The sequence below is a fragment of the Balaenoptera borealis genome (assembly GCF_965194805.1).
Source record: "Balaenoptera borealis genome assembly, chromosome: 3".
Lineage (NCBI taxonomy): Eukaryota > Metazoa > Chordata > Mammalia > Artiodactyla > Balaenopteridae > Balaenoptera > Balaenoptera borealis.
Genome location: NC_138866.1, coordinates 125,296,312 through 125,321,746, shown reverse-complemented (window position 1 = coordinate 125,321,746; position 25,435 = coordinate 125,296,312). Strand labels below are relative to the sequence as shown.

Genomic DNA, 25,435 nt, shown 5'->3' with positions numbered 1-25,435 from the left:
AGAGACTTAGCCCTACAACCAGAAGGAACTGTATTCTGCCAACATCTTGAATAAGAAAGGACACAAACTGTCTCCCAGAACCTCCAGAAAGGAATGCAGCACTGCTAATACCCTGACTTTCATCCAGCGAGACCATGCTGGGCTGCTGACTGACAGAACTGTTGCATAATAAATATGTATCACATACTTATTGGCTTAAAACAATAATTTGTTATGGCAGTCATAGAAAACCAATACAAAGGCCTTTCACACACTGCTGCTGAGTGTGTAAACCTGTACAAGCACTTTGGAAATCAGATCCAGCAGAGCTGAAGATATGCATTCCCTATAGGTCAGGAATTCCACTTCTAGCCTACACCCTGGAGAAACTCTCTCACGCAGACACACGGACACATGGATACACGTACCACGATGTTTACTGCACCATGGTTTGTAACAAGGAAAAATGGAACCATTCTTAGTGTTCACCATGAGAGAAGGAATAAAAATGTGAAGTTGTGAGGCAGGTAAAAAAAAATGCTCAGGAGCTACATGTATCAACCTGTATAATTTCAGAAAACAATGTTGAAAGAAATAAGTTGTAAAAAGGTATGAATATGGTAGGATTAGCATATTAAAACGTGTCTTCAATTAGAGGTACATATTGAAGGGTTTAAAGCTGAAATGACATGTCTGGTACTTGCTTTAAAATATTCCAGGGGGAAAAAAAAAAAAAAACTTTGGAGGGGAAGGGTACGAAGAAACAGGACTGCCAAAATGTTAATAATTGCTAAATTATTGGGTAACAGTTGCATATGGGGGTTGTCATATGATTCCGCCTACTACTTTGTAAGTTTGAAATTTTCCATAATGAAAAGTTAAAAGTAAATCAATATACACAGCTATTGTTCGAGTTATACATGAAGTTTGAAAAGATACAACATGAATAGTAAGAGCCCAAAGCACAAGCGGGAAGAAGACTTGGTGCCCTCAGGGCAGACTGCTAGGCCGCCCTCACGGGAGTCCCCCCGCCACTGCGGACGCAGCACGAGCGCGCAGCATGGAGACGGCGCTCCTGGCCTGGGAATGGGGCTGCCCAGTCTGGGGCCACGTCCTTGCCACTCACCGTCTATGTGACCTGGGCAAGTTACATCACCTCCCTAATCTCAGCTTCCGCATTTGCTGAGCAAGGATAAAAACATCCGCCTGGCTGAGCTGCGTTAAATACAAGCCTGCGTGTAGGGCCCTTGGCACGGCTCCCGGCACACAGGCCTCGGTAAGAGATATTTAACAATGGCGTTGGTCGCATTCTGACAGCATAGTTTTACCTGTCGTCTGAGTAACATGGACAAGGCAGGCCAGTGCTGTAAGCGCAGAGAAGGGAAAGAGTGGGTCAGGCTGAAGCCAGGCTTCCCCTGGGGCAGGGGTGGGGCTGGAGAAGCTGAGCCACAGCAGCAAGCAGGGCCTCGGCACAGGGCTGCCAGAGGGGCAAGGGGGCGGAGACAGGAGGAGACCGGACTGAGTGGATTTGCAGATTTCTCCTTGAGCCAGTATTTCATGAATCTCAGTTTTAAGAAACTAGGATATGAAGGTTCCTAATCCAAGATCCATCACAGGCTTCCACACTCCATGATTTTCTGAAAAATATACGCAATACTGTGTGTGCGTCCAACTGCATTTTGGGGCCAAGGGCGTCCACGGCTTGTATCAGACCCTCAGTGAGTTCTGAACCACTGAATCAGGTTACCCAAGTGTCCTTCCCTTACAGAGAAGACCCAATTTTCCACTTAGGGTCCCCCTTGGCTTTCAAACTACCCATGGGTGCAGCTATGTCTCTGGAGAGGGTTCTACTCCTAGGAAGACGGGCTCCTCTTGCAGCAGGACTGGCTACGGCCCACATTGGCATGGTACATGGGAGAAAGGTCTTGGAATGAAAACTTAGGCTGAACCCCAGCTCTGTTACTTGATTATTACAGCAAGACTGATGACGTTATCTGTTCTAATGACTGGACGGTCCTTGCCATGAGCATCAAACGAGACACGGAGAATTGTGTAAAGTTCTCAATGAATGGCTACTGCAGTGGAAAGAGGGGCTTGAGAAATGGGTCCCACCGTCCCCAGCAGTCGCTAGCACCTTTACCTGACAAGATGAGGTTTAACGAACGCTTGCTCCGGGTGCTCCGGGCTCTCGACCTGCAGGGCATCCTCCAGCAGCTGGGCTATGACGTCCCGAGAAGGCCCCTGTTCTTCTGAGCAAACTGGCGTCTTCATTTCTTGGAGCAGTATCAAGTATTTGCTTTCTATCTGGCAGAGCTTGGCTTCCAGGCTAGAATACTACAGAGAATGTGGTAGTCACCTCCATTCAGACAGAGACACAGGAAGAGCAATCCTCAAGTACCTCAAGCAATCAAAGAATGACAAGCCAAGAACCACTAGCAAGTGAGCCAGAGAGAGACTGTATCAAAGACAAGAGATGAATTTATGCCACAGGCCACCTGTCTTATTTAAATGGCCCACATGGGCCCCGTCTTCCTTCTAGGGGGTATGACACAGAAGTACTGGTAATAAGGCCTCTGCATGTCAACACACGTATCGGTTCTGGACAGGGTTGAGGTGAGCAGCAGAAACCAGGCCACACACCCATTGCTGAGGTCAAGCTGAGTGCCACTTGGACACAAGCTCCAAGCAGCCATCCCATGCAACATCAATACTTTCCTAGGACGCTGCGACCCAGAACTAGCTCTCATCTGCTACCTTATCAGACAAATCAATACACCCCTGGAAAACATGCAGGAACAAGGTTTGGGAAGATGTTCTGAGGACTGTTCAAAAGGTATATGAGGCATACAACAGCTGCTGACACAGTGTCACTGAGCTTCATTTGACTGTAACTGGAAAGTCTGTGATGTCTCTACACCCTGCAAAGCCCTTTCCCGCCACAGTCACATCTAACTCTCAAACCAACCCCGTCAGGTTCACAGAGGGGGCATCACCCTCACCATCCCCATTTATAGATAAGAAACTGATTCACACAACTCAGTAGCATAAATCAAAATCCAAAGAACCTTAATTTGGGGGAACCTTAGAATTGTATTTAATTTTTTTTCTGTAAACTTCATTATATGTGTGAATAAAAGCCACCTCTCAGGACATTTCTATTTGTCTTCATCACGAAGTGAAACTAAACACAGTGCTATGCACTTTATATATTTTAAATATAATTTGGTATCAATAACCACACCCTCCAAGCATGGGGGTTGAACTGATTTTAAAGCATGTCCATTTTTAAATCATTTCTGAATCATACCTCCCACCAGATAATAGAAATATAACCATCCTGACCCACCTTTGCCATCAGATCCCTCTCTCTTCTTTCTGCATTTCTCCGTAGAGCTGAGAGTTCCAAGATTTCCTTATTCAGAAATTTATTTTGCGTTTTGTACCCCTGTAGATTATCCTGTTGCAAAAAAAAGGTCCATCAATTCACATTGGTTGAATGTTGATTAGTTATTCTATATCAGCGGTCCCCAACCTTTTTGGCACCAGGGACCGGTTTCGTGGAGGACAATTTTTCCACAGATCGGGGGGTGGGGGGATGGCTTTGGGACGATTCAAGCGCTTTAGGTTTATTGTGTACTTTATTTCTATTATTATTACATTGCAATATATAATGAAATAATTACACAACTCACCATAATGCTGACAGGAGGTGCAGCTCAGGCGGTAATGCGAGAGATGGGAAGCAGCTATAAGTACAGATGAAGCTTCACTCGCTCGCCCACTGCTCACCTCTTGTTATGCAGCCCAGTTCCTAGCAGGCCATGGACGATACCAGTCCGTGGCCCAGGGGTTGGGGACCCCTGTTCAATATAATTAATATTTTGCTGCCTCACCAATCAAATAGCCCTGCTAATAAGTTAGAACAAGTTCTAAGGAAATGAAAGCGGCTACCCTTGGCAATAGAAGGTAGGCAGGGACCACTGCTGTAATGAAGGAGATGGGGAAATAAATTTATTTAACGGTGGTGATTTTCCTCACCTGTCCTTAGGAAAAGTAAGTAGGACTTATGTCCTAAATCTATGCAAATATTTTATCTACCCACATTCATTGGGTACAAAAGGTAATGCCTTACGTTCATTTTGTTTTTTAACTAGAGAAACTGAACAAATTTTCTGTACATTCTCATTTTTACTTATCCAGTTTATGTGGAAGAGGCTACACACATACACAATGCCCTTATCTAAAGGATTACTCTTAATAATGAATAGCTATAACCTACAATGTACAAGGCACTTAAGAGAACATGTTCCTCAACTTTTTTACATTAAAAAATTTCAAACTTACGAAAACGTTGAAAGGAAAGTACAATAAACACAATATACCCTTCACCTAAATTTGCCAATTGTTAACTTTTGCCACATTTACTTTCTGTTTTTAAGAGAACATCACAAGCTGGTGACACGTTCTGCCAAGTCCAACCAAAAGTTCAGCCCTGGCAGAAGCGGGTGCCATACGTGACCTTCAGCCCTTGAAACTCTGAGCAAGGCAAGCGAAAGGAAACCTCTGAGACAACTGGGGCAGTTATTTCCAAATGCTCCCTACCAAATTCAGTCTTTTACAAATGTGTTTTTCCCCTACTCTGTTTGAAGTTTTCAAGGAATTTCTGATCCCTCAATCACAACAGCTCCAAGCACAGGCCAGGGGTGGTCAAGAAAGGCACTGACTCTTGTGTTGTCCCAGGACAGAGACCATGGCCCCTCCCCAGAGATGTGTCCAGAGACATGCCCCAATCTCCAAACTAGAAACCACCATGGCGGTACACAAGTTCCCCTGAAAATACAGAAGAACTGAAAATGTTCCAGCAGTCCCTTTAATCGCTGACACCTACGGAGCACCTGCTATGGGTTACAGGTGCCCTGTGCTAGGCGCGTGAGGTCCTCGATCCCATTCAAACCTCACAACTCTTCAGCAGCCACTCTCGTCATCTCCATTTCCTAGGTGAAGAGCTGAGCCACAGGGAGGCTGCGCAACTACTAAGTGTCGGGCTGGGAGCCAGGCCTGCTGCGCTCTTGGCCCAGGTGCTTGGCCCCCGACGCCCACCTGAGCTCTGATACGCATCACACCTTCTCAGTCTCAGCAAGACCACACGTCATGACAAGCGTTCAAGACAGGCTCTGTCAAACCCCAAAGGAGGTCCACAGACTTCCTTTTCTGACCAGAATCACGATGTTCTCCTTTCTCCTGGCGCCTTGAAGTTCTCATATTTGGAAACAATGAACAAACACGTTACTTAAAGGCAGGCTGATTGAAGGAAGGTGAGCTAGAGGGCACCTAAAGAATACACTGGGCCATGATGGACAGAGACTGAGCAGCACAAGGTGGGTCGGGGGAGCGGGACACCACAGTCTGCCATCTGTGTCTTTGAGTCCAACTGTGCATTACAGTCTAAGGAAGTCCTGATAATGTATCTCAAGGATTCTTTCTCTAAAAAGGGAACCCTCTTGCACTGTTGGTGGGAATGTAAATTGATACAGCCACTATGGAGAACAGTATGGAGGTTCCTTAAAAAACTAAAAATAGAATTACCATATGACCCAGGAATCCCACTACTGGGCATATACCCAGAGAAAACCATAATTCAAAGAGTCATGTACCAAAATGTTCATTGCAGTTCCATTTACAATAGCCAGGACACGGAAGCAACCTAAATGCCCATCGACAGACGAATGGATAAAGAAGATGTGGTACACATATACAATGGAATATTACTCAGCCATAAAAAGGAACGAAATTGGGTCATTTGTAGAGACGTGGATGGATCTAGAGACTGTCATACAGAGTAAAGTAAGTCAGAAAGAGAAAAACAAATATCGTATATTAACGCATGTATGTGGCACCTAGAAAAATGGTACAGATGAACCGGTTTGCAGGGCAGAAATTGAGACACAGATGTAGAGAACAAATGTATGGACACCAAGGGGGGGAAAGCGGCGGGGAGGTGGGGCTGGTGGTGTGATGAATTGGGTGATTGGGATTGACATGTATACATTGATGTGTATAAAATGGATGACTAATAAGAACCTGCTGTATAAAAAACTAAATATAATAAAATTTAAAAATTAAAAAAAAAAAGGATTCTTTCTCTAGAATGATGATCACAGCAAGCTAAGACTCTATGAGGTGCCAGGTGCCCCGTGAGGACTTTACATGGAATACCTCTTTTAACCCTTACAAGACCCTATGAGGTGAGTGCCATTTCACAGATGAACACTGAGGCAGAGAGGTGAACCAGCCTGCCCAAGGTCAGAGGTCATGAGTGGCAAAGCTGGGTTTGAACCCAGCCAGGTCTGACTCCAGAGCCCATGCTCAGTCTAAACCACCACCCCATACTGGGACACATCCCCTTCCTCATTGGTGTTTATTACAGTTGTGATTCTGCTTTTTTGTTTTTGTGCTTTATAAACTAAACTCTGAGCTCCAGGAGGACAGAGACTGTATACTTTGTGCAGAGTACAAAGCCCAGCACATGGCTGACTGACTGACTGAATGAATGAATGAATGAAAGAGTCCCAAGAAGGAAAAGCTGTATGCATGAAGATATTCATGAAATAACAAATCACAGGAAAGAAGACAGAGGCTGATTAAGTAAATGATGACAGAGTCAAAAGATGGACAATCTGGAATCATTAATGATAGCAATACAGAAAGTGCCTGGGTTCTAAGGCTGAATGAAACAAAAGTCTATCTACTCCAGGAAATGGAAGAATTATGTAAACATGGAACAGGCCTGGAAGGAAGTATGGGAAAAATATTTAAATCATTAGGGTGGTAAAATCCTAAGACCAATATGTGCTCCTGCCTCAAAATACTACAGGAACAGAAAGTGACCACATATGAGACCAAAAAAGAAATGTTAGCATATTCTAAAAAGCAGAAATCTTTACAGGCACATACACTGACTATAAAGCAAGACACTGAATAGTAACAGTAACAACAACAAAAAAGATACCTTCCCCCCACCAAAACACACACAAAATCTTTTTTTCCCCACCTAGACATTTTAAATTTGGGGTCAAACGAAGAAATCAATATGGAAACCATGTGGTATCTAAAAGTGAAGGACAATGAGATTCTTCACTCCAATTCTCCCAGTGCCACCACAGAGGGGGCACGAATGTGACTGTCTTCTGCATGGCACAGGGGATGCCCTGGCAATATCCGGCCCAGGCAGAGCAATGTCAGAAAACATGAGGTCACCAAGCCGGGCAGGACTCACTCAGAACACACAGGCCACAGGGGAGTCCCTTAACAACCTTTCTGCCTCTCCATAAGCTATGTCACCACTTAACCTCACTGTTGTGGAATTTTGGAGCCACAGACTTTATAAATTAAGCTGAGAAATGTTGGAGAAAAAGAAAAATGTCACCCGCTACCCCGCAAAAAGCAAAGGTCGAGAAGTCTAGCTGTGATCAGCTCCGTCAGTCGTCTCCAAAAGGAGCTGTGTGGAGCCACAACAACAAAGCCACACACTCCCCTCCACACCCTGGCTCGGGTCCCCGGGAAAACATGCTCCCCACGCGTCCCCCACTGCCGAGCGCTGGGACCTGGAAACCGAACGCCCTGGTGTCATTCTCCAAACACTACGAAGACAGATGTGCTTGCAAAATATAAAATTCACTTGACCTTAAATAAGTGGTCTTAAAACGTGTATCACTGATGGGATGTATATTTAGGGTCAGTACACTCTAGATTGCATACATAAACAAAACCAAATTTTACTGGCAACACTAACCAAGACCTTTTTTTTTTAAACACGGCTATTTTTGTAGTAGATATAATTATAAAGTAATGAGATTGAGGGTTTTGGTGGTGTTTTTGCCCTTTTGGTTTTTCTCACCAATAAATCCTTCTGGCCTCATATATCTACTGAGTGCCATCACTGAGAAGTTGTCACCATGGGAGACCACATACATATTCCGACAAAGTCACCATTATTCCAGTGTTTTAATTTCCATTTTGGAATTATCTTTAAGGCCCAGGCATGTCCATCAGTCATCCAATCTATTGACACTGCATGACAGGTACTACTAGTCAGGAAGCAGGCTCAGTAACAACCTCAAAAGTGGCAAACCTTTGCGCTTCAAGGATAAACTGCATTTGGAGGGCAAAACATCCTGAGTGCCACATTATTTGCAAAAAGTGGGTAGCCAGGTGAGGAAGACTTTGCGGCCAGGTGGGACCGAGAGCTGCAGAACTGTGTGGGGTCAGCTGGGGTCTGGGCTACACCCAATGCCTCATGTCCTAGGAGACACTTCTCCACCTGAAACTTCTCCAAATCGAGAACTGGTGGCAGCAAAACTTTTCAGACCCTCGCTGTGGCCTGACTGACAGTGGCCCAAGGCCATTCAGCTCTCCCCTCGGGACCAGCACGCTTCTCCGTGGGCACAGAGTCCGACTGCCCATGCCTCCCACTAACGCTCTTCCTACCTCATCAGCTGGCCACCACCCCAGGTATGACGGGGAGAGTCACCTCCATTCAGGAACCAGCCTCCCATCCCCAGGGCCAGCCAGAAAGGGACACTGGGAAGAGAGCTCTGCCCTCCCTTCTGAGTGTCAGGACCCTCCTGCCTTAGGCATGGGGGGCACGGACTCTGAGCAGGCCCCCTTCCCCGGTGTGTGTGGGAGCCAGGGTCTGCTTTCCCGCCCGACCCCACACTAGCTGTTGGGAACAGTGTTCCCTCACCTGGCCTCCATTATGTCCTGGGGCGGGCTATGCAAATGATGGTGTGTGCATCCACGCACAGAGGGGGCAAGAAACAGCCTCTGCAGGTTACATGGAGTAATAAAGTCCTAAGGGTGTATAAAAAAGAGAAGTCGCAGCTGCCTGAAAGCAAGGGAGGGGAAAGATCTGAAACTGTTCTGAGCTATGGCGACATCGACGGGCTGAGACTTTCATTTTCCAAGGAAGCTTCTTAGAAACCTAGTAATTATCTGACTGGAAGTCCTGTGGCGCATGTTTTATAAAAAAAAGGCACAGCTGCTCTGCTGTCACACCAAATTAGCTCACTGAGGCTAGCAGCTCTAGAGTGACATCGACAGACAGGCTGTTAGCGGATTTTGGATTTCTTGTCCCAATAACAGGGGCCCACGCCCTGCTCTTACTTTCAGTCGGTCCAGTTCCAGCTGGTCCCTGGCTGTGGGGAGGGCCACAGGAGAGCTGGGCATGGAGGTGGGAGAGGATACGCTGCCCTCGCACTCGCTGAGCTGCCGGGAGAGCTTCATGATGACCTCGTCCTTGGCCTGGATGGTCTCCATCAGCATCCCCAGCTGCTCGCTGAGCTCGCCCACTTTGTTCTTCAGTGTCCTTACTTCCTGCTGAAGACTCTCCTTCTCCTGGCTGAACCTCTCCAGCTGGCTGGTGAGGCCCAGAATCTGGTCATCCTTCTGGTGCAGAAGCCCCAGTGTGTCCTGCGGGACCCCCTCGCAGAGGCGGCTGCTCGTGAAGTACTTGTCGTACTGGGAGGACCTCACCGTCTGCTGCAGAAGCCGCACGAGCTCCTAGGAGCCAGGGGAGGATGGAGTGGGGAGCAGAGACGGGAGAAAAAGCAGAAATCATGGCAACTCTGCATGGAGCAACCATTGGTATTTGAGTAAATGCAGAAACTTTACTGGAAATATTTTAATACCCAACTTCCTCATGAAGGATCTCAAAAATAGAGAAGGAAAAATATTTATTCCATAAAGACTGTCTGTAGAGAACAATAACAGGAAACAGGAAATAGTGGACAGGCAGACTGCAATTAGCAATGGCTCCCAGTAAAGGTTCATCCGTATTAAAAAATCTGAGGTCTAAATTCACTGACCTGCTGAGGAATTAAGTATAATTAGGTGTGATCAGCTCAAAAGGAAGCTGCTGTTTAACAGGATGTGGAAACTCTTTTAACAACTGTTCATGGGCCTTGGGCTGAAGCTATGCTCAGAGAGATTTGACGTCAGGGCAGGCATGGGCAAGGTGCAGACAACACCCTCCCCGACCCACCCTGAGGGGTCTTCACTCTCGTCGGAATTTCAAATGTCCAAGCAGAGCAGCAGTGCCTAGGTCAGTAGCCATGGCAACATACAACTCTTAGGGGAAAAGCACCTTCTGGGAAATAATGGAGTCAGAGAGACATGAAAGCCGGGTTTTGCTCCTCTGGTCCCTGGCCTGCTGACATGAGATGAGATAGAAATGTGAGGAAGAAGAATTACCTTCTGACTGGATAAGTCTTTCCTTAACCTTTCCAGCTCTTCCTGCTGGTTCTGGACCTGCAGCTGCATCTCGGAGGCCAGCTTGCTGGTGCTACCACTGCCCGATGGCCCCTCAGCTGAAGGGTCACCACTACTGTGGCGATTTTTATACGATCCAATCATGTCTTTCAAAGGGCGTTTTCCTTTGTAGGGAATACGTCCAAAATCAAAGGGAAATCCTGAGCCAGTTACTCCTACATAAAAACAAAACTTGTTTAAGTTCAGGTCAAATTTTCCTTTTGGAAATTCCAGTAAAATACATTAACATTCCATCTATCATCCTCTAAGGAGTTCTGCATGCGTCACTCTCTGCTCCTACCTCATTCTTGATAATAACCAAGCTTAAAACCAAAGATGATCTTTCATGTGATCACTTTTAAAGAAAGCTTTCTCTATTTGATTGCTCAATTTTTGCATTAAGACAGACGAAAAAAAGTCAGACTATACATTAGTACTAAGGAGGAATTTATGACAAAACTGTACTCAACTCTCTCAAGATTCTTTTGTAATGTTAAGTTTATTTTCCAAAAGATCAGTTCTAAGCCTATGTGTTCACATCACCATTTTCCTATGTCAGGTACTTTGAGGACCAAAGAGAACAGAGACACAGACCAGGGAAGAACGTGGTTGCTCCAGGTTCCTACAGCATCCTGAACACAAGGTGTCCCTTCCCCCAGGCACCTTAGTAAGGACAGGGCCTGCATCTAAAGAGTTAGAGGGTAGGACTTAGAGATACACTAGGGACCCCTGGCTGCTTATTTTTAGCTAATCTGTCCTTACTAAAAAAACAAAGCAAAAAAACCCCGAGTTTATGTTTTCTTAATTGTAAACACATTTTATTCTCTTCCTTAAAAACGAGTATTTAAAAATATTGAGGGATCCAAATAAATTTTAGTATAAATGGACTCAAATATATATTAAAAATATAAAGAGGAGAGTACATACTATATAGGTTCCATTTATATAACTTTAGAAAACAGGCAAAACAAGTCTATGATGTTAGGAGTCAGGACAGTGGTTTCGGGGGCGGGGGTGGGAGGTGAGGCAGTGACTGGAAGGGGTTTGGGGAGAGAGGCTGTGACCCCTGGTACTGTCCTGTTTCTTCAAGTAAGTGCTGGCTCCATGGATATGCTCACTTTGTGAAAATCCATTGAGCTATACATTCCTGACTGGGGGACTTTTCTGTGTGTATGCAGATTAGCTTACTTCCCATGAATGACACGGACAAGAAGCTGGCAGGCTGATTCTTGGAGCCGTTACAGGAAATATCCATGAATCAGCAAGATAAAAATCCAGAGACATCCTTGTCCCTCCGTGTCTTCCACACAGGCTCCCTCTCAAAGGGATCAGGGGCTGGGCAGAGGCTGAGAAGGCTGCTCCCAGACAAGAAGCTGCTCTGCAGGGGTGCTGGGAGTTTCTTGCCCCACCCGAGTCACTAAGCCTTACTGATTCTTCCTTCCCAATCTTGCTACCATTCACCCTTCCATTTCATTCCTAGAGTCTCTATGGGGAAGTCAGAGCCAACAATGTTTACCTTCAACAATCCAAATCCCCAACACAAATCCCTGTTCCTCAGAAGGCCTTCCCAGTTGACAATGAGCCCCTCTCCTGGGTGCCCCGCTGGCTGTGCCACGTGCTGGGTCATGAGGCACGTGACTCACATCTTCACCACGTCACACTGGACCTTAGGGTTCCATGCTACCACCCTGGGGATCACAAGTAAACTCCCCACCAAAGCAAGTCATGTGGTCCTTTCCCAGGGGACAGAAAAAAACATTACCTTCAGTAAGTATGTGCTCTCAGTAAAGATTTCCTAAAATCCTGCCTCCTAATCCTGCCAGCTCATGCCAGAATGAAGCATAAGGCAGAATTTCAAAATTATTTATTGTTATTTTACATTTAAAACATCAATATTCCCTCAATGGATCAATGGATGCAGGATCATGAAGGGCTGCTTAACGCATTAGGCAAAATGCCAATGGAGAGATGTATGAACGGGTCAGGCTGACACCCTAAATCCTGATTGACCTTAACATCACAAAAAGAGGGAAAAGCAGATATGATGTGGTTCCAGATGTGATGCAACAAGAAATACACAGCATCCCTAGCCCCCACCCCACCCCAAAATATTCTTGTCATAATTAAAAGTCAACCCTGAATCTGGGCAGGCCTCTGCTCTAGTGACAAGTGTACAGGAAATACAGGGATGGAGGAGTATATTCTGTGACCCCGCAAAAATATAATTAACGAAATCCAGAATGTGGGCAATTCCTCGGCATGAAGACCCTGTTTCTTCAACAGGCGTGGCAAGGGAAACGGAAGACAAAAAAAACCAGAGAGCTGTTCAGACTGAAAGAGACCCAAGAAGACACACAACTAAACATACTTGGGGGCCTGTTAGCCCCTCATTTGCTCATGCCAACTGCAAGCAGACATTTATGGAACAACCGGGGAAGTAGACAAGAAGGATTTACTGTAAGTGTTTAGGTATAACAATGAAGCTGTGGTTCTTTTAAAGAGTCATCTCTTGGAGATACATACTAAAATGTTTACAGATGCAAAGGATTAATATCTAGAACTTCCTTTAAAATAACCCAGCTGGTGGTGGGTGCCAGGAGGGGCAGGAGCTCAGAGGAGATACAGAGGAAAAAAGAGAGGCCATAAGTTCAAAACTGTGGAATGTGACACTACAGCTGCTACTTTTGTGTGCATTAACAAATTCCTATAAATAAAAAGTTTTAGTTTTTTTTAAATCAGTATCTCTGTAAAGAGCACCATGACTTCCAGATCTCCTATCTCCTGAAAAAGTTTCAGAACCGCAGGGCTGGACAGTTATTTATTTCTTGCAACATCTCATTTTCAAGCCTTTATGTTTTATTTCCCACAAAGAGAACACAACTCCCGCTGGGTCTCATGCTCCCAGTGATACCTGCTACCAAAGGGTCTCCCACATCACCAGTGGTTAACAGATGGCAGCGGAGAGAATGAAAGACAGCAGGAACCGCACCCATACCTTTGTTTCCTTCAGGGATCTGCTTCTTCCTTTCTTCCTGTGCCGTGGACTCCTCCAGGTCCTTTGGGCTTGGATCTAAGAGCTCCCACTCTTCACTGGTGTAAAACACACTCCTGCGACTGTCGTTATGCCCTCTCCCAGGGCGAAAAGAAGACATTGAATTTCTATTGGGAAAAATGAAATGTTTTATTTTTTTTAAAAATGGTCACATACATACGCTTGGCAAAAACTAAAATCTGACAATAGCAAATGTTGGTGAGGATATGGAGAAATGAGAACTCTCATACACTGCTGGTGGGAGTATAAACTGGAACTATTACCATGGAGAACAATTCAGCAACATACAGATAAGTTGAAGAAGTTTTTGCCCTAAGACCCAGAGACCCAGCATTTCTTAGATTCTTCAACACGTGCACAAGGAGACGCAAACAAGAACATCCACTGCAGAACTATTCATATTGGCAAAAAACCCCAACAACCTAAACATCTATTGACAAGAGAACAGATAAATAAACTGTAGCATATTCATACGATCAAAGACTATACATCACTTAAAGTGAATTCATTCATTCAACAAATATTAAGTGCCTACAATGTGCCAGGCACTGTTCTAAGTGTTTGGCATATGCTAGTGAACAAATATTCCTGTCCTTGTGGAATGTACATTCTATCTAAAGCTACATGGATCATATGGACAAATATTTTTTAAATGCTGAATAAGAAAAGAAAGAAAATTGAAGAATGACATGTACAACACGATGTTTTTTTAAATCTTCAAGATAATACTATTAATAGATATCATTTATAGATACACACATATGTAGTAAAGCTTAAAAATCCACACAAGAATGATAATTATCAAATACAGAACACTGGTCACTCCTGTGAAGGGCAAGAAAAGAATGGGATCATGGAGACAAGAAAGGATTTGAACCATATCTGTAATGTTTTAAAAAGTGCAGCAGAAATATGACAAAATTATATAGTTTAGTAGTGGTTACCCAGGTAATCAATTTACTATACTTTACACTTGCCTGTGTGCTAAAATTATTTCATTAAAACTTTTAAAAACTGGGTTGGGATTTCTACTTCCAGTGAAGATGGACTAAGAGGGACTGGATTTACAGTCATCTGAAACAACTGAAAAACTGAACAAAATACAGGAAACAATGATTTTCAGATATTGGACATCAGGCTACACAGTGATCCCTGAGAGGTGGAAAACAAACGAGGTAAGCCCCACCCCTGCCCAAGCTTACTGCCTAGAGACTTTCCAGGCCACGGTGCAGGCCGTGGGAACCCAGGTGGAGCTCTCCCATGAATTGATAAGACAGAGCTGGGAATCCCAAGGCAGGTGGAGTTCACAGGGCACAGTACTGGAGAGAAAAGAGCTGTATGGAGAGCTGCAGAAACATCAGAGGGTTCCCAAGTCTCCAGATGAGTACTATCAGGCTTGTGTGTAAGAAAGCTATCCAAGAACGGGGAAAGAACCCCCTGAGAGGAGCAGAGGGAACCATCCCTGGGGCTCACACAGTAGTGTCTAGTCCCACCATCCAGAGTGGAAAACCTCACACGTCATGGAGTATGGTAGGCTGGTACTTGGGAAAAGGTTACTGACATTATCCCTAGACTAAAGTCCGCTCTCATACCACCTAAAAAAGCTTAAAAATGAACTTCAAACTGTTTCTGAGTAATTAAACTACATTCCAGAATAAAGCTTAAGAATATATGTACAGGAACAGGCACAAAAATCTAGCACCCAGAAAGGTAAAACTCATAATATCGGGCATGCAATAAAAAATTATCAGGCATGCAAAGAAGTAGGAAAATACAACTCATTCTAAGGAGAAAAATCACTAAACAGAAACAGACTCAGAAATGACAAATAATAAAATTAGTAGACAAGGATTTTAAAAGTTACTATAACTGTTTCCCCATGTTTGAGAAGCTAGAAGAAAGACTGAACATGTTAAATAGAGATACGGAAGATGTGAGAAAAAGATCCAAATCAAAACTTCTAGAGATAGAGGAAAACACAGGCAGAACATTCTTTGACATAAATCACAGCAATATATTTTTAGATCCGTCTCCTAGAGTAATGGAAACAAAAGCAAAAATAAACAAATGGAACCTATTTAAACGTAAAAGCTTTTACACAGCAAAGGAAACCAGAAACAAAATGAAAAGACAACTTACAGAATGGGAGAAAATATTTGCAAATGACACAACCAACAAGACATTAACTTCCAAAATATACAAACAGCTTACACAGCTCAATATTTAAAAACAAAAAACAAACAAACAAAAAACCCCAACACAACCAAAAAAATGGGCAGAAGACCTAAATACGACATTTCTCCAAAGAAGACATACAGATGGCAAACAGGCACGTGAAAAGATGCTCAACATTGCTAATCATTAGAGCAAGGCAAATCAAAACTACAATGAGGTATCACCTCACACCAGTCAGAATGGCCATCAACAAAAAGTCTACAAACAATAAATGCTGGAGAGGGTGTGGAGAAAAGTGAACCCTCTTGCACTGTTGATGGGAATGTAAATTGGTACAGGAACTATGGGGAACAGTATGCAGGTTCCTTCAAAGACTAAAAATAGAGTTACCATATGATCCAGCAATCCCCCTCCTGGGCATATATCCAGAAAAGACGAAAACTCTAATTTGAAAAGATACATGCACCTCAATGTCCACTGCAGCACTATTTACAATACCCAAGACATGGAAGCAACCTAAATGCCTGTCAACAGATGAATGGTTAAAGAAGAGGTGGTACATATATACAATGGAATATTACTCAGCCATAAAAGAGAATGAAACACTGCCATTTGCAGCAACATGTTTGGACCTAGAGATTATCATACTAACTGAAGTAAGTCAGACAGAGAAAGACAAATATCATATGATATCATTTATATGTGGAATCGAAGAAACTGACATAAATGAACTTACCTGTGAAATAGAAACAGACTCACAGACATAGAAAGCAAACTTATGGTAAGCAAATTTATGGTTACAAAGGGGGAAGGGGATGGGGAGGGCTAAATTAGGAGTTTGGGATTAACATATACACACTACTATATATAAAATAAACAACGAGGACCTACTATATAGCACAGGGAACTATATTCAATATCTTGTAATAACCTATAATAGAAAAGAATCTGAAAAAGAATATATAACTGAATCACTCTGCTGTATACCTGAAACTAACATAACATTGTAAATCAACTATACTTCAATTAAAAATAACCTAGGGATAAAACTACAATGTCTATGATGAAAATACACTAGATGGGATTAATAGCAGATGAGATATTGCAGAAGGAAAGATTAGTGAACTTGATGACAGTGCAATAGAAACTATCCAAAATAAAACAGAGAGAAGAAAGATGAAGGAAGAATCAACGAGCCATGGGGCAATGTTAAGCATGTAATAATGTCAACTGATGTTCAACAAGGGTCCCAAGAAATTCAATGGGGAAAAGACAGTCTTTTCAAAAAGTGGTACTACAACTGGTTATCTGTATGGGAAAAAATGAACTTCAACCCTTACTTCACATAATACATAAAAATTAACTTAAAGTATATAAATGAGTAAGAATTAAAACCATTAAGCTTCTGGAAGAAAACAGGGAAGAAAATATTTGTGACATTGGGTTAAGCAAAGATTTCCGACACAGAACACAAAAAGCACAATCTGTAACAGATTAAAATGATAAAAGAACTTTATCAAGATTTAAAAGTTCTTCTTTGAAAAATATTTGCAAAACCTATATCTGACAAAAGGCTTGTATTCAGAAAATATAAAGAACTCTTACAACTCAATAATAAGAGAATAAACAATTCAATTTAAAGTGGGTGAAGGACTTGAATAGTCATTTCTCCAAAGATATACAGATGGCCAACAAGTACATGAAAAGATACTCAACGTTATTAATTATCAGGGAAATGCAACTTAAAACCAAAATGAACCACACCCACCACAATGGCTAAAGTTAAAAACACCAGCAATACCAAGTGTCGGGAAGGATGTGGAGCAACTGCAACAGTCATGTACTGCTAATGGGAACACAGAATGGTGCAGCCACCTGGAGGACAGTAGGGCAGTATGTTATCAAGTTGAATATACACTTAACTAAACAGCTCAGCAATCCCAATCCCACATATTTACCCAAAAGAAATGAAAACATGTCTACATGTAGGACTTGGATGTGAATACTCAGAGCAAGCATTATTCATAACAGCCATGAACTGGATATCAACCAAAGGTCTGTCAACTGGTGAATGGAAAACCAAATTGTGATATATCCATACTTACTGCATACTATTCAGGAATAAAAAAGGAATGAGATATGAAAACACTCAACAAAATAAATGAGTCTCAAAAAGATGATGTTAAATGAAAGAAGACATACAAATACAATATGATTCCATATATATGAAATTCTTAAAAATTTCATGCAAAGGGGCATGAGGGAACTTCGTAGGGTGGTGGAAATGCTCTGTATCTTGATTATGGAGGTGTTTACATGACTATGTATAATCTCTAAACTCCATCAGCCTGTACACCTAACATAGATAAATTATACTTCAGTAAGGTTATTAAAATAAAGAAACAGGGACTTCCCTGGTGGTGCAGTGGATAAGACTCCGCGCTCCCAATGCAGGGAGCCCGGGTTCAATCCCTGGTCAGAGAACTAGATCCTGCATGCATGCCGCAACTAAGAGTTCGCATGCCACAACTAAGGAGCCCATGAGCCACAACTAAGGAGCCCACGTGCTGCAACTAAGGAGCTGGTGAGCCAAAACTAAGGAGCCCACATGCTGCAACTAAGACCCAGCGCAACCAAATAAATAAGGAAATATTTAAAAATAAAGAAGAGGAAGAAATGTGCATCATTTGGAGTTTCCTGAGGTAGATTAAAGGTAGGGGATGAAAAGGTAGCTTCATCTCTAGTGTGAATCAGATGACATTCTCATGTAAAATAGTCATTTTCAGTGTTTTATGTTTTTGAAAGCATGATTTTTTTTGCTTTATTTGAATTTCATTAAAGTGTTTTAAGAATTTAGAAGAATGCAGAGAAATTACCGAACACATTTATGTTCCCATCACTCTAATTGTTTTAACAAGGAGTCACCAGGAACCTGGCAATTATACCTGCTTATATGTTTACACCTGATAAAAGTTTTCTTATGGCTTATTTACTGGGACCAAGAGTGAACTGGCAAACAAACAATGTAGAGCTTGTTACATGTACTGTTTATTTCCTAAGTCTCTTCTAGTGCCTGGCAACTGTGCTACACATCTTCCCAGAGAACTGCATAGAGGAATGCTAGTAAAATCCCCACTATAACCCAATGAGCAATGTTGAAGTAAAGTCTGATTTTATAAAAATTACAGAATTGTGGAGAAAGCTATTTCAAAATAGTTGCTCAGGAAAAAAAGAAACTTTCACAAATGTTCCATATACTTTTGCTCATTTCTTTGATACAATTAGCTGAGTACACTGGACCCACTACACTCTAAAATTTCAGTTGCCCGGCTTATGGCCAGGGTCTCACAGCAGCCTTCACTCACATGTGGCATGTTACTACCATCACCATCAATTTGAGGAGTTAAATTCTCCTTGCCATTTGCCCGAGCCTTCAAACTGTGCTACTCAGCCCTGGTCCTTAAACGGTGGATACAGGAGGGAGGAATGAGAGAACAGGGAAGAACAGAACATGCCTGGGGAGAGAGAACAGCAACTTAAATGACTCAGAACTTCCACACGCCCTCCTTCTCCCCAACATGGTCTTGCCACCCCTGCCTTGTCACGAGGCCCACCTGCACAAATGCCATGCTCTCGCCTGTGGCTGAGGGACTGAGCCTCGGTTGGGGGAGGTACCACCTGCCAAGCCTTAGGTGATGAAGAAACCAGATCAGGCTCAAAGCAAAAACCTCTTTAAGCTGAAACACTATAGAGCCAATCCCTGCTTTAGATCTTAGTGGTAAAACCCAATTCTGTGACTGTGCAACATGGGGGTCAGTAAAGTATACGCTTCTCAAACCACTCGTCCTCTCCGGTCTGGTCAGCAGAGGCCTCTGCACTGACCAGGTGTCCTGCCTGTGCACTAATTAGAATTCACTGCCAGTTTAAACGGGGTTCTGCTGGCTGATGCTCGAGGCCGTTCTCATACAGTGCTTGCCCTTTAAAGAACCCAATGTCATCTGACAATCCTTTGAGAGAACTTCTGTGCCCTTCCAGGCACCGTGCTAGGTGCCTGCTGTTTTGTTCAATAAACACTCAGCTACTCTGATCTGAAATGAAAAGCAGGAGACCACCAGGCAGCCAAATGTCACCTTGACAGCTGCAGTGTTCAGGCTGAACTTTTAAAAACAAACACCAGCAACAACATTGTAAATCCTATTTCATTGTAAATACTCCAATGACAATTTAAAAACAAACAAACAAACCAAATACCAGCAATCTATATAATTAATAAGAAAACCTGTGTCTAGGTTTACATATTTCAGTTCAATTTCTCTACATACAGTTTAAAACGTCCACCTAAAACAGTAATAATTTTTTCAACATTCATTTCAACTCTGATAATCAGCTAGAATTTTAGAAGTTGACAGAATGGCTGGAAAATGCCCCATCAAATCCTTCAAGAGCTCACAGCTCTACAAGCACCCTGCCCAGCCAAGTTTTGGCCTCTGCCACTACCTTGTACGTGTCAGGAAGACAGGGGCAGAGGGAGAGCAGGCTACCTCCAGGGCAGCCTGTCAGCTCCGCCCTCCTAACTACAAGCCCCGTCAAGAGAAACAAAAAGTGGGGGCAGGGGGGCTCTGATTGGCAATAGCTACCCTAATAAAGATGATGCAGTATCTCCTCTCGCACAAATCAATTCTTCAGATAGATTCTCACAAGGACATGGAGACATATGTACAAGGATACCAGGACAATGTTATTTGAAATGATTAAAAAAAAAAAAAAAAAAAAAAAGGAGAAATAACCAAAAGGGACTTGCAGATGTGATTATATTACGAGCTTGAGATGGGGAGATGATCCTGGATGATCTGAGAGGGCCCTAAATGTCATCACGAGTGTCCTTACAAGAGAGAGGCAGAGCAAGATATCACTATAAGAAGAGGAGCAAGTGACGTGACTGGGGAGGCAGATTAGAGTGAGGTGGCCACGGGCCGAGGAATGCTGGCAGCCACCAGGAGCTGGAAGAGGCCAGGGACGCGTTCCCACCCGGAGCCTCCAGAAGGAACCAGCCCAGCTGACACCTTCACTTTAGCCCAGTGAGACTGATTTGGACTTCCGGCCTCCAGAACTCTAAGAGAATGAATTTATGTTGTTTTAACCCACCAAGTTTATGGTAATTTGTTACAGCAGCCAGAGCAAATGAACACAACCACCCTCCAATAAGCTATTGCCCTTCGAACCATGGGCTTTGCAAGACTACTTTCTGTTACAGTCCGTATTTCAACAGGCATTCAAGTTTGGAGCATTACGTCTAAAGTTAAAATATATTTATTGTTGACATAATGGGAAAGAAGTGTCATCAGAAAGGACCTTTCCAGGGACTTCCCTGGTGGTCCAGTGGGTAAGACTCTGCACTCCCAATGCAGGGGGCTCGGGTTCGATCCCTGGTTGGGGAACTAGATCCCACATGCATGCCACGACTAAGAAGTCCTCATGCCGCAACTAAAGATCCCTCATGCCACAACGAAGATCCCGTGTGCCGCAACTAAGACCCGGGGCAGCCTTAATAAATAAATAAATATTTTTTTTAAAAAAAGAAAGAAAGGCTCTTTCCAAAATATCCTATACATTTAATGTGGATAATGAGTCCACCTATTGTAAAGAACACACATCTAATAAAATGTGCACTGCCTCAAAAGAAAAAAAAAAAAAAAGAATCAAAGTAAAACTAATCTCATCATAGAATTTCCAGGCAGGTACAGCTCTACCGGCTTCCTGTTGCCCAAAGGACAGACACTACCCCATCCCTTCACCCTGGGCCTCCCGGCCTCTTCAGCAACTGTTTGATCATCACCTCCACCCAGCACCCTAAGCTCCCAGCACATGAATTTGTGAACTCATGAAACCCTGTTCTGACTTCCATACCTTTGCTTAGGTGAGTCTCTGTACTTACCTTTCCCTTTGGCAGGTCCCACCTCATACTTCAAATCCTAAGTTAAAACTCATCCTCCATGGCACAGCCTGCCCTCCCCAACCTTCTCCCCGACCACCCGGCTCAGTGCACCCGGGGAGGCGTGACCTGCTGGGTTCAGCCCTCAACCGCACCCTACAGTGGTGCCTTATGACAGGACTCCTTACCTGCCTGTCTGTCTCCCCTGAGGACTGTAAATACCTCAATGCAGGGAGGGACTACCTCTTATCCAATGGAGCACCCAGGCCACAGAGGAGGGGGGAGGGGAAGATGCAAAGATGACTGGGGGGGAGGGGGGGTGCCAGGCTACACAACCAGAGGCAGCCTTCCAAGCAGTGCTTCTCAAACTATGGGTGACAACCCATTAGCGGGCCAGGAGATAGAATTAAAGAGCCATGAAATCGATTTCAAGGGTCATGATGGGAATTTTTTTAATACATTGGAAGAGAAATTAATACTCAGCTTTACTAGATATAACAGTTAAAATTGTATGAAATTTCTGTTTCAGTTTTGTGTGCTTACAAACAGTATACATTTATGTATGAATGTATATTATTTGCTGTGGATTCCCAGTCAAGAAGGTGAACAACGCTTCATTAGAAGGAAACCCCTTCCCAGGAGGCCAAATAGAAAAGACAGCACCCACGGAACTGCAGCCCCTCGCAGGAGGGGGTGGACAGTGTCACCCGCACGTGTGCACAGGGTGAGGACAGACAAACCCCGAGCAGCGGGAACAGAGTGTTTCTGCCCTGGGAAGGGTACTGAGCCCTTCACTCATCATTCCTTCCTCAAGCAGGCTCCAGACACCCACCACATGCCAAGTACCATGTGAGGTGCCGGGGATACACCAGCCAGGACAGACAGGGTCCCTGCCCCCCCATGGAGCCCCCAGCCCCACCAGGGAGGTGGACCACAGACAAGAATGCAAAGAAACAGAATAATTCCAAGTGGTAGTAAGGGCTGTGAAGGAAAAGCACGGGGGTGGGCGGAACGAGGCTCCCCTGAAGGGTGACCGGGGGTCACCAGGAGGAGAGAGCCCTCCGAGCAAAAGGTCAGCCTGACCAGGGCCTGTAGGGAAGACAGTGCGTTTGAAGAACTGAAAGAGGCCAAGCAGGCCTGAGATAGGGGAGATGAGCCCACTGGCCCTCTAATGCCACGTTCAGCAGTGTAGCCTGCAGCCTAAGGCAATGAGACGCCTCACGGAAGGCTTGAACTAGTGGCAAGAACTGATTCGGGTCACTGAGAGTATAGGGCCCCTGCCATAGGTGGGCCCAGGACCGGCACAGTACAGGGTGCAGGCAGCTTCCCCTTCCCAGCCCCCAACTCTAAATACAATGGCAGACGTGGGCCAACTACTCCCTCCCTCGGTGGCCCTGAACAAGGCACCAAAGTTCTCTGAGCCTGTTTCCCATGCTGACTAGGACGCCCACACATCCCAGCCAGGGTTATAAGCCAAAGCCATCGCTCCTCTCACCACTGCAGCAATTTTCACGGAGCGGTGTCACGCAACCGTGGCCCTTCTGATTCGTGGGCCCCCAGAAGTGCGCGGCCAGTGGAGGTGGAGAGGACTGCTGGGACAGAGCTGCTGAGCATGACCCTTGCTCCCCAAGGGGCTGTCGGAGAGGACTGGGCGCTAATGCAGCAAGGCGCAGAAAGCCCAGCCAACTCCCGCAATCACTGAAACTCTGCCAGCCAGGAAGCCGGTCACCTTCCTTCATGCTTCCCTCTCCAGGAGGCTTGGCTTTAAAACATCAGCGTGGGGCAGTAGCATGGTGACTAAATTCTGTCTTGGTATAGTCAGAGCTGTGCCTTACAAGGAAAACCACAAATAAATACCATGTTACAGTTACTGGGCATGAACGACTTCCCCAAATTCACCAACTATCTGCCTGCTCTGGTCTGGGCCGCACCCTCTGCTACAAACTGGGGATGAGCCACCAGGCATGGTCCTAGCCAGCCAAACCAGAACAGTCTCCTGAGAACGCCAGCCATGTACACAGATAAATATACCTGGCCTGAGGGGTCAAGAGGGAAGCAAAAGACAAAGGGTCAGAGCAGGTCAGCGGCTAGCATAAGACCTATCAGAGGCAAGCCAGAAGGATAAGCACACCTTCCCAGTCACCCCAGTCTTCACGCCCATCCTCCAGAAAGGCACCCTCTACTTTACTTATGGATAATAAAGATCCACTTCACTTACTGGCTCAACGGAGGCAGGGTAACAACAGTGGCAGCAATACCAACAGGACTGGATCGTGTGACCACTTTTTACTGAGCACTTACAATGAGTTAGACACTGAGCTAGGCAGTTCTTATTTATAACCTTAACACACCCACCCACTGGGGAAGGGCATTCACACACACACACACACACACACACACGCCAATTTATACTAATGGAGAATATAAAGCTCAGAGAAGTTAAGTTACTGGCTCAACATCACACAGCTAATGAGTAGCAGGGCTGTGATTCCAAAACCCAGGCTGACTACGAACAGCACTAGCCACGGCGTGACCCCACTCCTGAGCAGAGGGAGAGCTGGACCCTGGGAGCTGCCGGCCACATGTCAGGCACGGCTGAGCACCTGGCCATGGACTCGCAGTCCAGGCCCACAGAACCACAGGGCAATGCTCACTGACATCACCCAACCTGCAGCACTGCTGCAGCCTAAGCACACCTCCCACGCCTACCCATCCTGTTCAAACTCTGCACGGGCTCCAGGGCACACACTCCCACTCCCACCCCCAAGCATGCACACTCACACATGGACCAGCCAGAACTGCACATGAGACCTTTCACCTGAATTCTTTTACCTGAAGTGATCTGGACTGTTAGTAGATTAATGAAAACGTTGGTTAAAGCGGGAAACCATTTAACAGTAACCTAAAACAGACACATGTACCTATAAAGGCACAAGTAAGTGTGCGCTGGTGTGCCAGCCTCCTGATGTAGGCCAGCCAAGGCTTCTTCTTGAGTCTGAGGCTACTGACCACAGTTCCCTGGTATCTTTTTTGGATAAATCACACCCATAAGACATCATCTAATTTTCCCAAATTTGTTTTGCTTCTTCTTAAAAAGTAGAATGGGGATTTACAGTTGTGAAACAATCTAAGTATAGAATCTTTATAGGTTTTGAACAATTTTTTTTCTCCTATCTTTCACAACTGTGCCACCCACATCCTGGCAATTTTTTAGTGACTCACCTTTATCAAATTTCCCCCAAGCATTCAACTTACTTTTCACAGAAAAAACGTTTCATTTTAATATGTTATGGGTTTACTAAGTATTTCACTGAATTATGTAATTACAAGAACAAGTAAAACTAGTTAGGAACAAAGCCAGCCGACTATTGGTAAGTTTGCAGGTGGCTGGTGGGAGCAGAGGCACAGGGTGCCCTGCAGTAGCCCATTAGTCTCGTGCGGGCATTGCGGACCACAGCTCTATAGAGGGAATTTAGAATGTCAGTTAAACAGGGGAGCTGGAGGAATGGAAGCTGGATAAGAGAGTTTCAACTGTATTGATAAACACAACAAAAGCACAGCAGACAAGCATTCAATTATCCCTTAAGGGGCTTCCCTGGAGGCGCAGTGGTTAAGAATCCGCCTGCCAATGCAGGGGACACGGGTTTGAGCCCTGGTCCAGGAAGATCCCACGTGCTGCGGAGCAACTAAGCCCGTGTGCCACAACTACTGAGCCTGCGCTCTAGAACCCGTGAGCCACACTACTGAGCCTGTGAGCCACAACTACTGAGCCCACGCGCCTAGAGCCCGTGCTCCGCAACAAGAGAAGCCACTGCAATGAGAAGGCCGCTCGCCGCAACTAGAGTAGCCCGTGCGCAGCAACGAAGACCCAATGCAGCCAAAAATAAAATAAATAAATTTAAAAAAAAAACTTAAACAAAAAATTATCCCTTAAGCCACTTTAATTAAAACACCATTTTAAATTTATATAAAATACATGTAATTTTTGAGCC

General features: G+C 44.5%; 1 protein-coding gene across 6 annotated transcripts in view; it reads right to left on the bottom strand.

The window, feature by feature from the left end:
• TBC1D2B (TBC1 domain family member 2B) overlaps positions 1 to 25,435 on the bottom strand; it is an 87,222-nt gene that overhangs the window by 21,253 nt on the left and 40,534 nt on the right. For all 6 annotated transcript variants that reach the window (XR_014242204.1, XR_014242205.1, XM_082383635.1 and 3 more), the window contains 5 exons: positions 13,280 to 13,443; positions 10,228 to 10,460; positions 9,142 to 9,537; positions 3,326 to 3,436; positions 2,120 to 2,313 (listed from right to left, as the gene is read on the bottom strand). Coding sequence is in view for 4 of the 6 variants with exons in the window: in XM_082383635.1 (XP_082239761.1) it covers positions 2,120 to 2,313; positions 3,326 to 3,436; positions 9,142 to 9,537; positions 10,228 to 10,460; positions 13,280 to 13,443 (1,098 nt within the window). In the remaining 2 variants the exon portion in view is untranslated. The remainder of the gene's footprint in view (positions 1 to 2,119; positions 2,314 to 3,325; positions 3,437 to 9,141; positions 9,538 to 10,227; positions 10,461 to 13,279; positions 13,444 to 25,435) is intronic.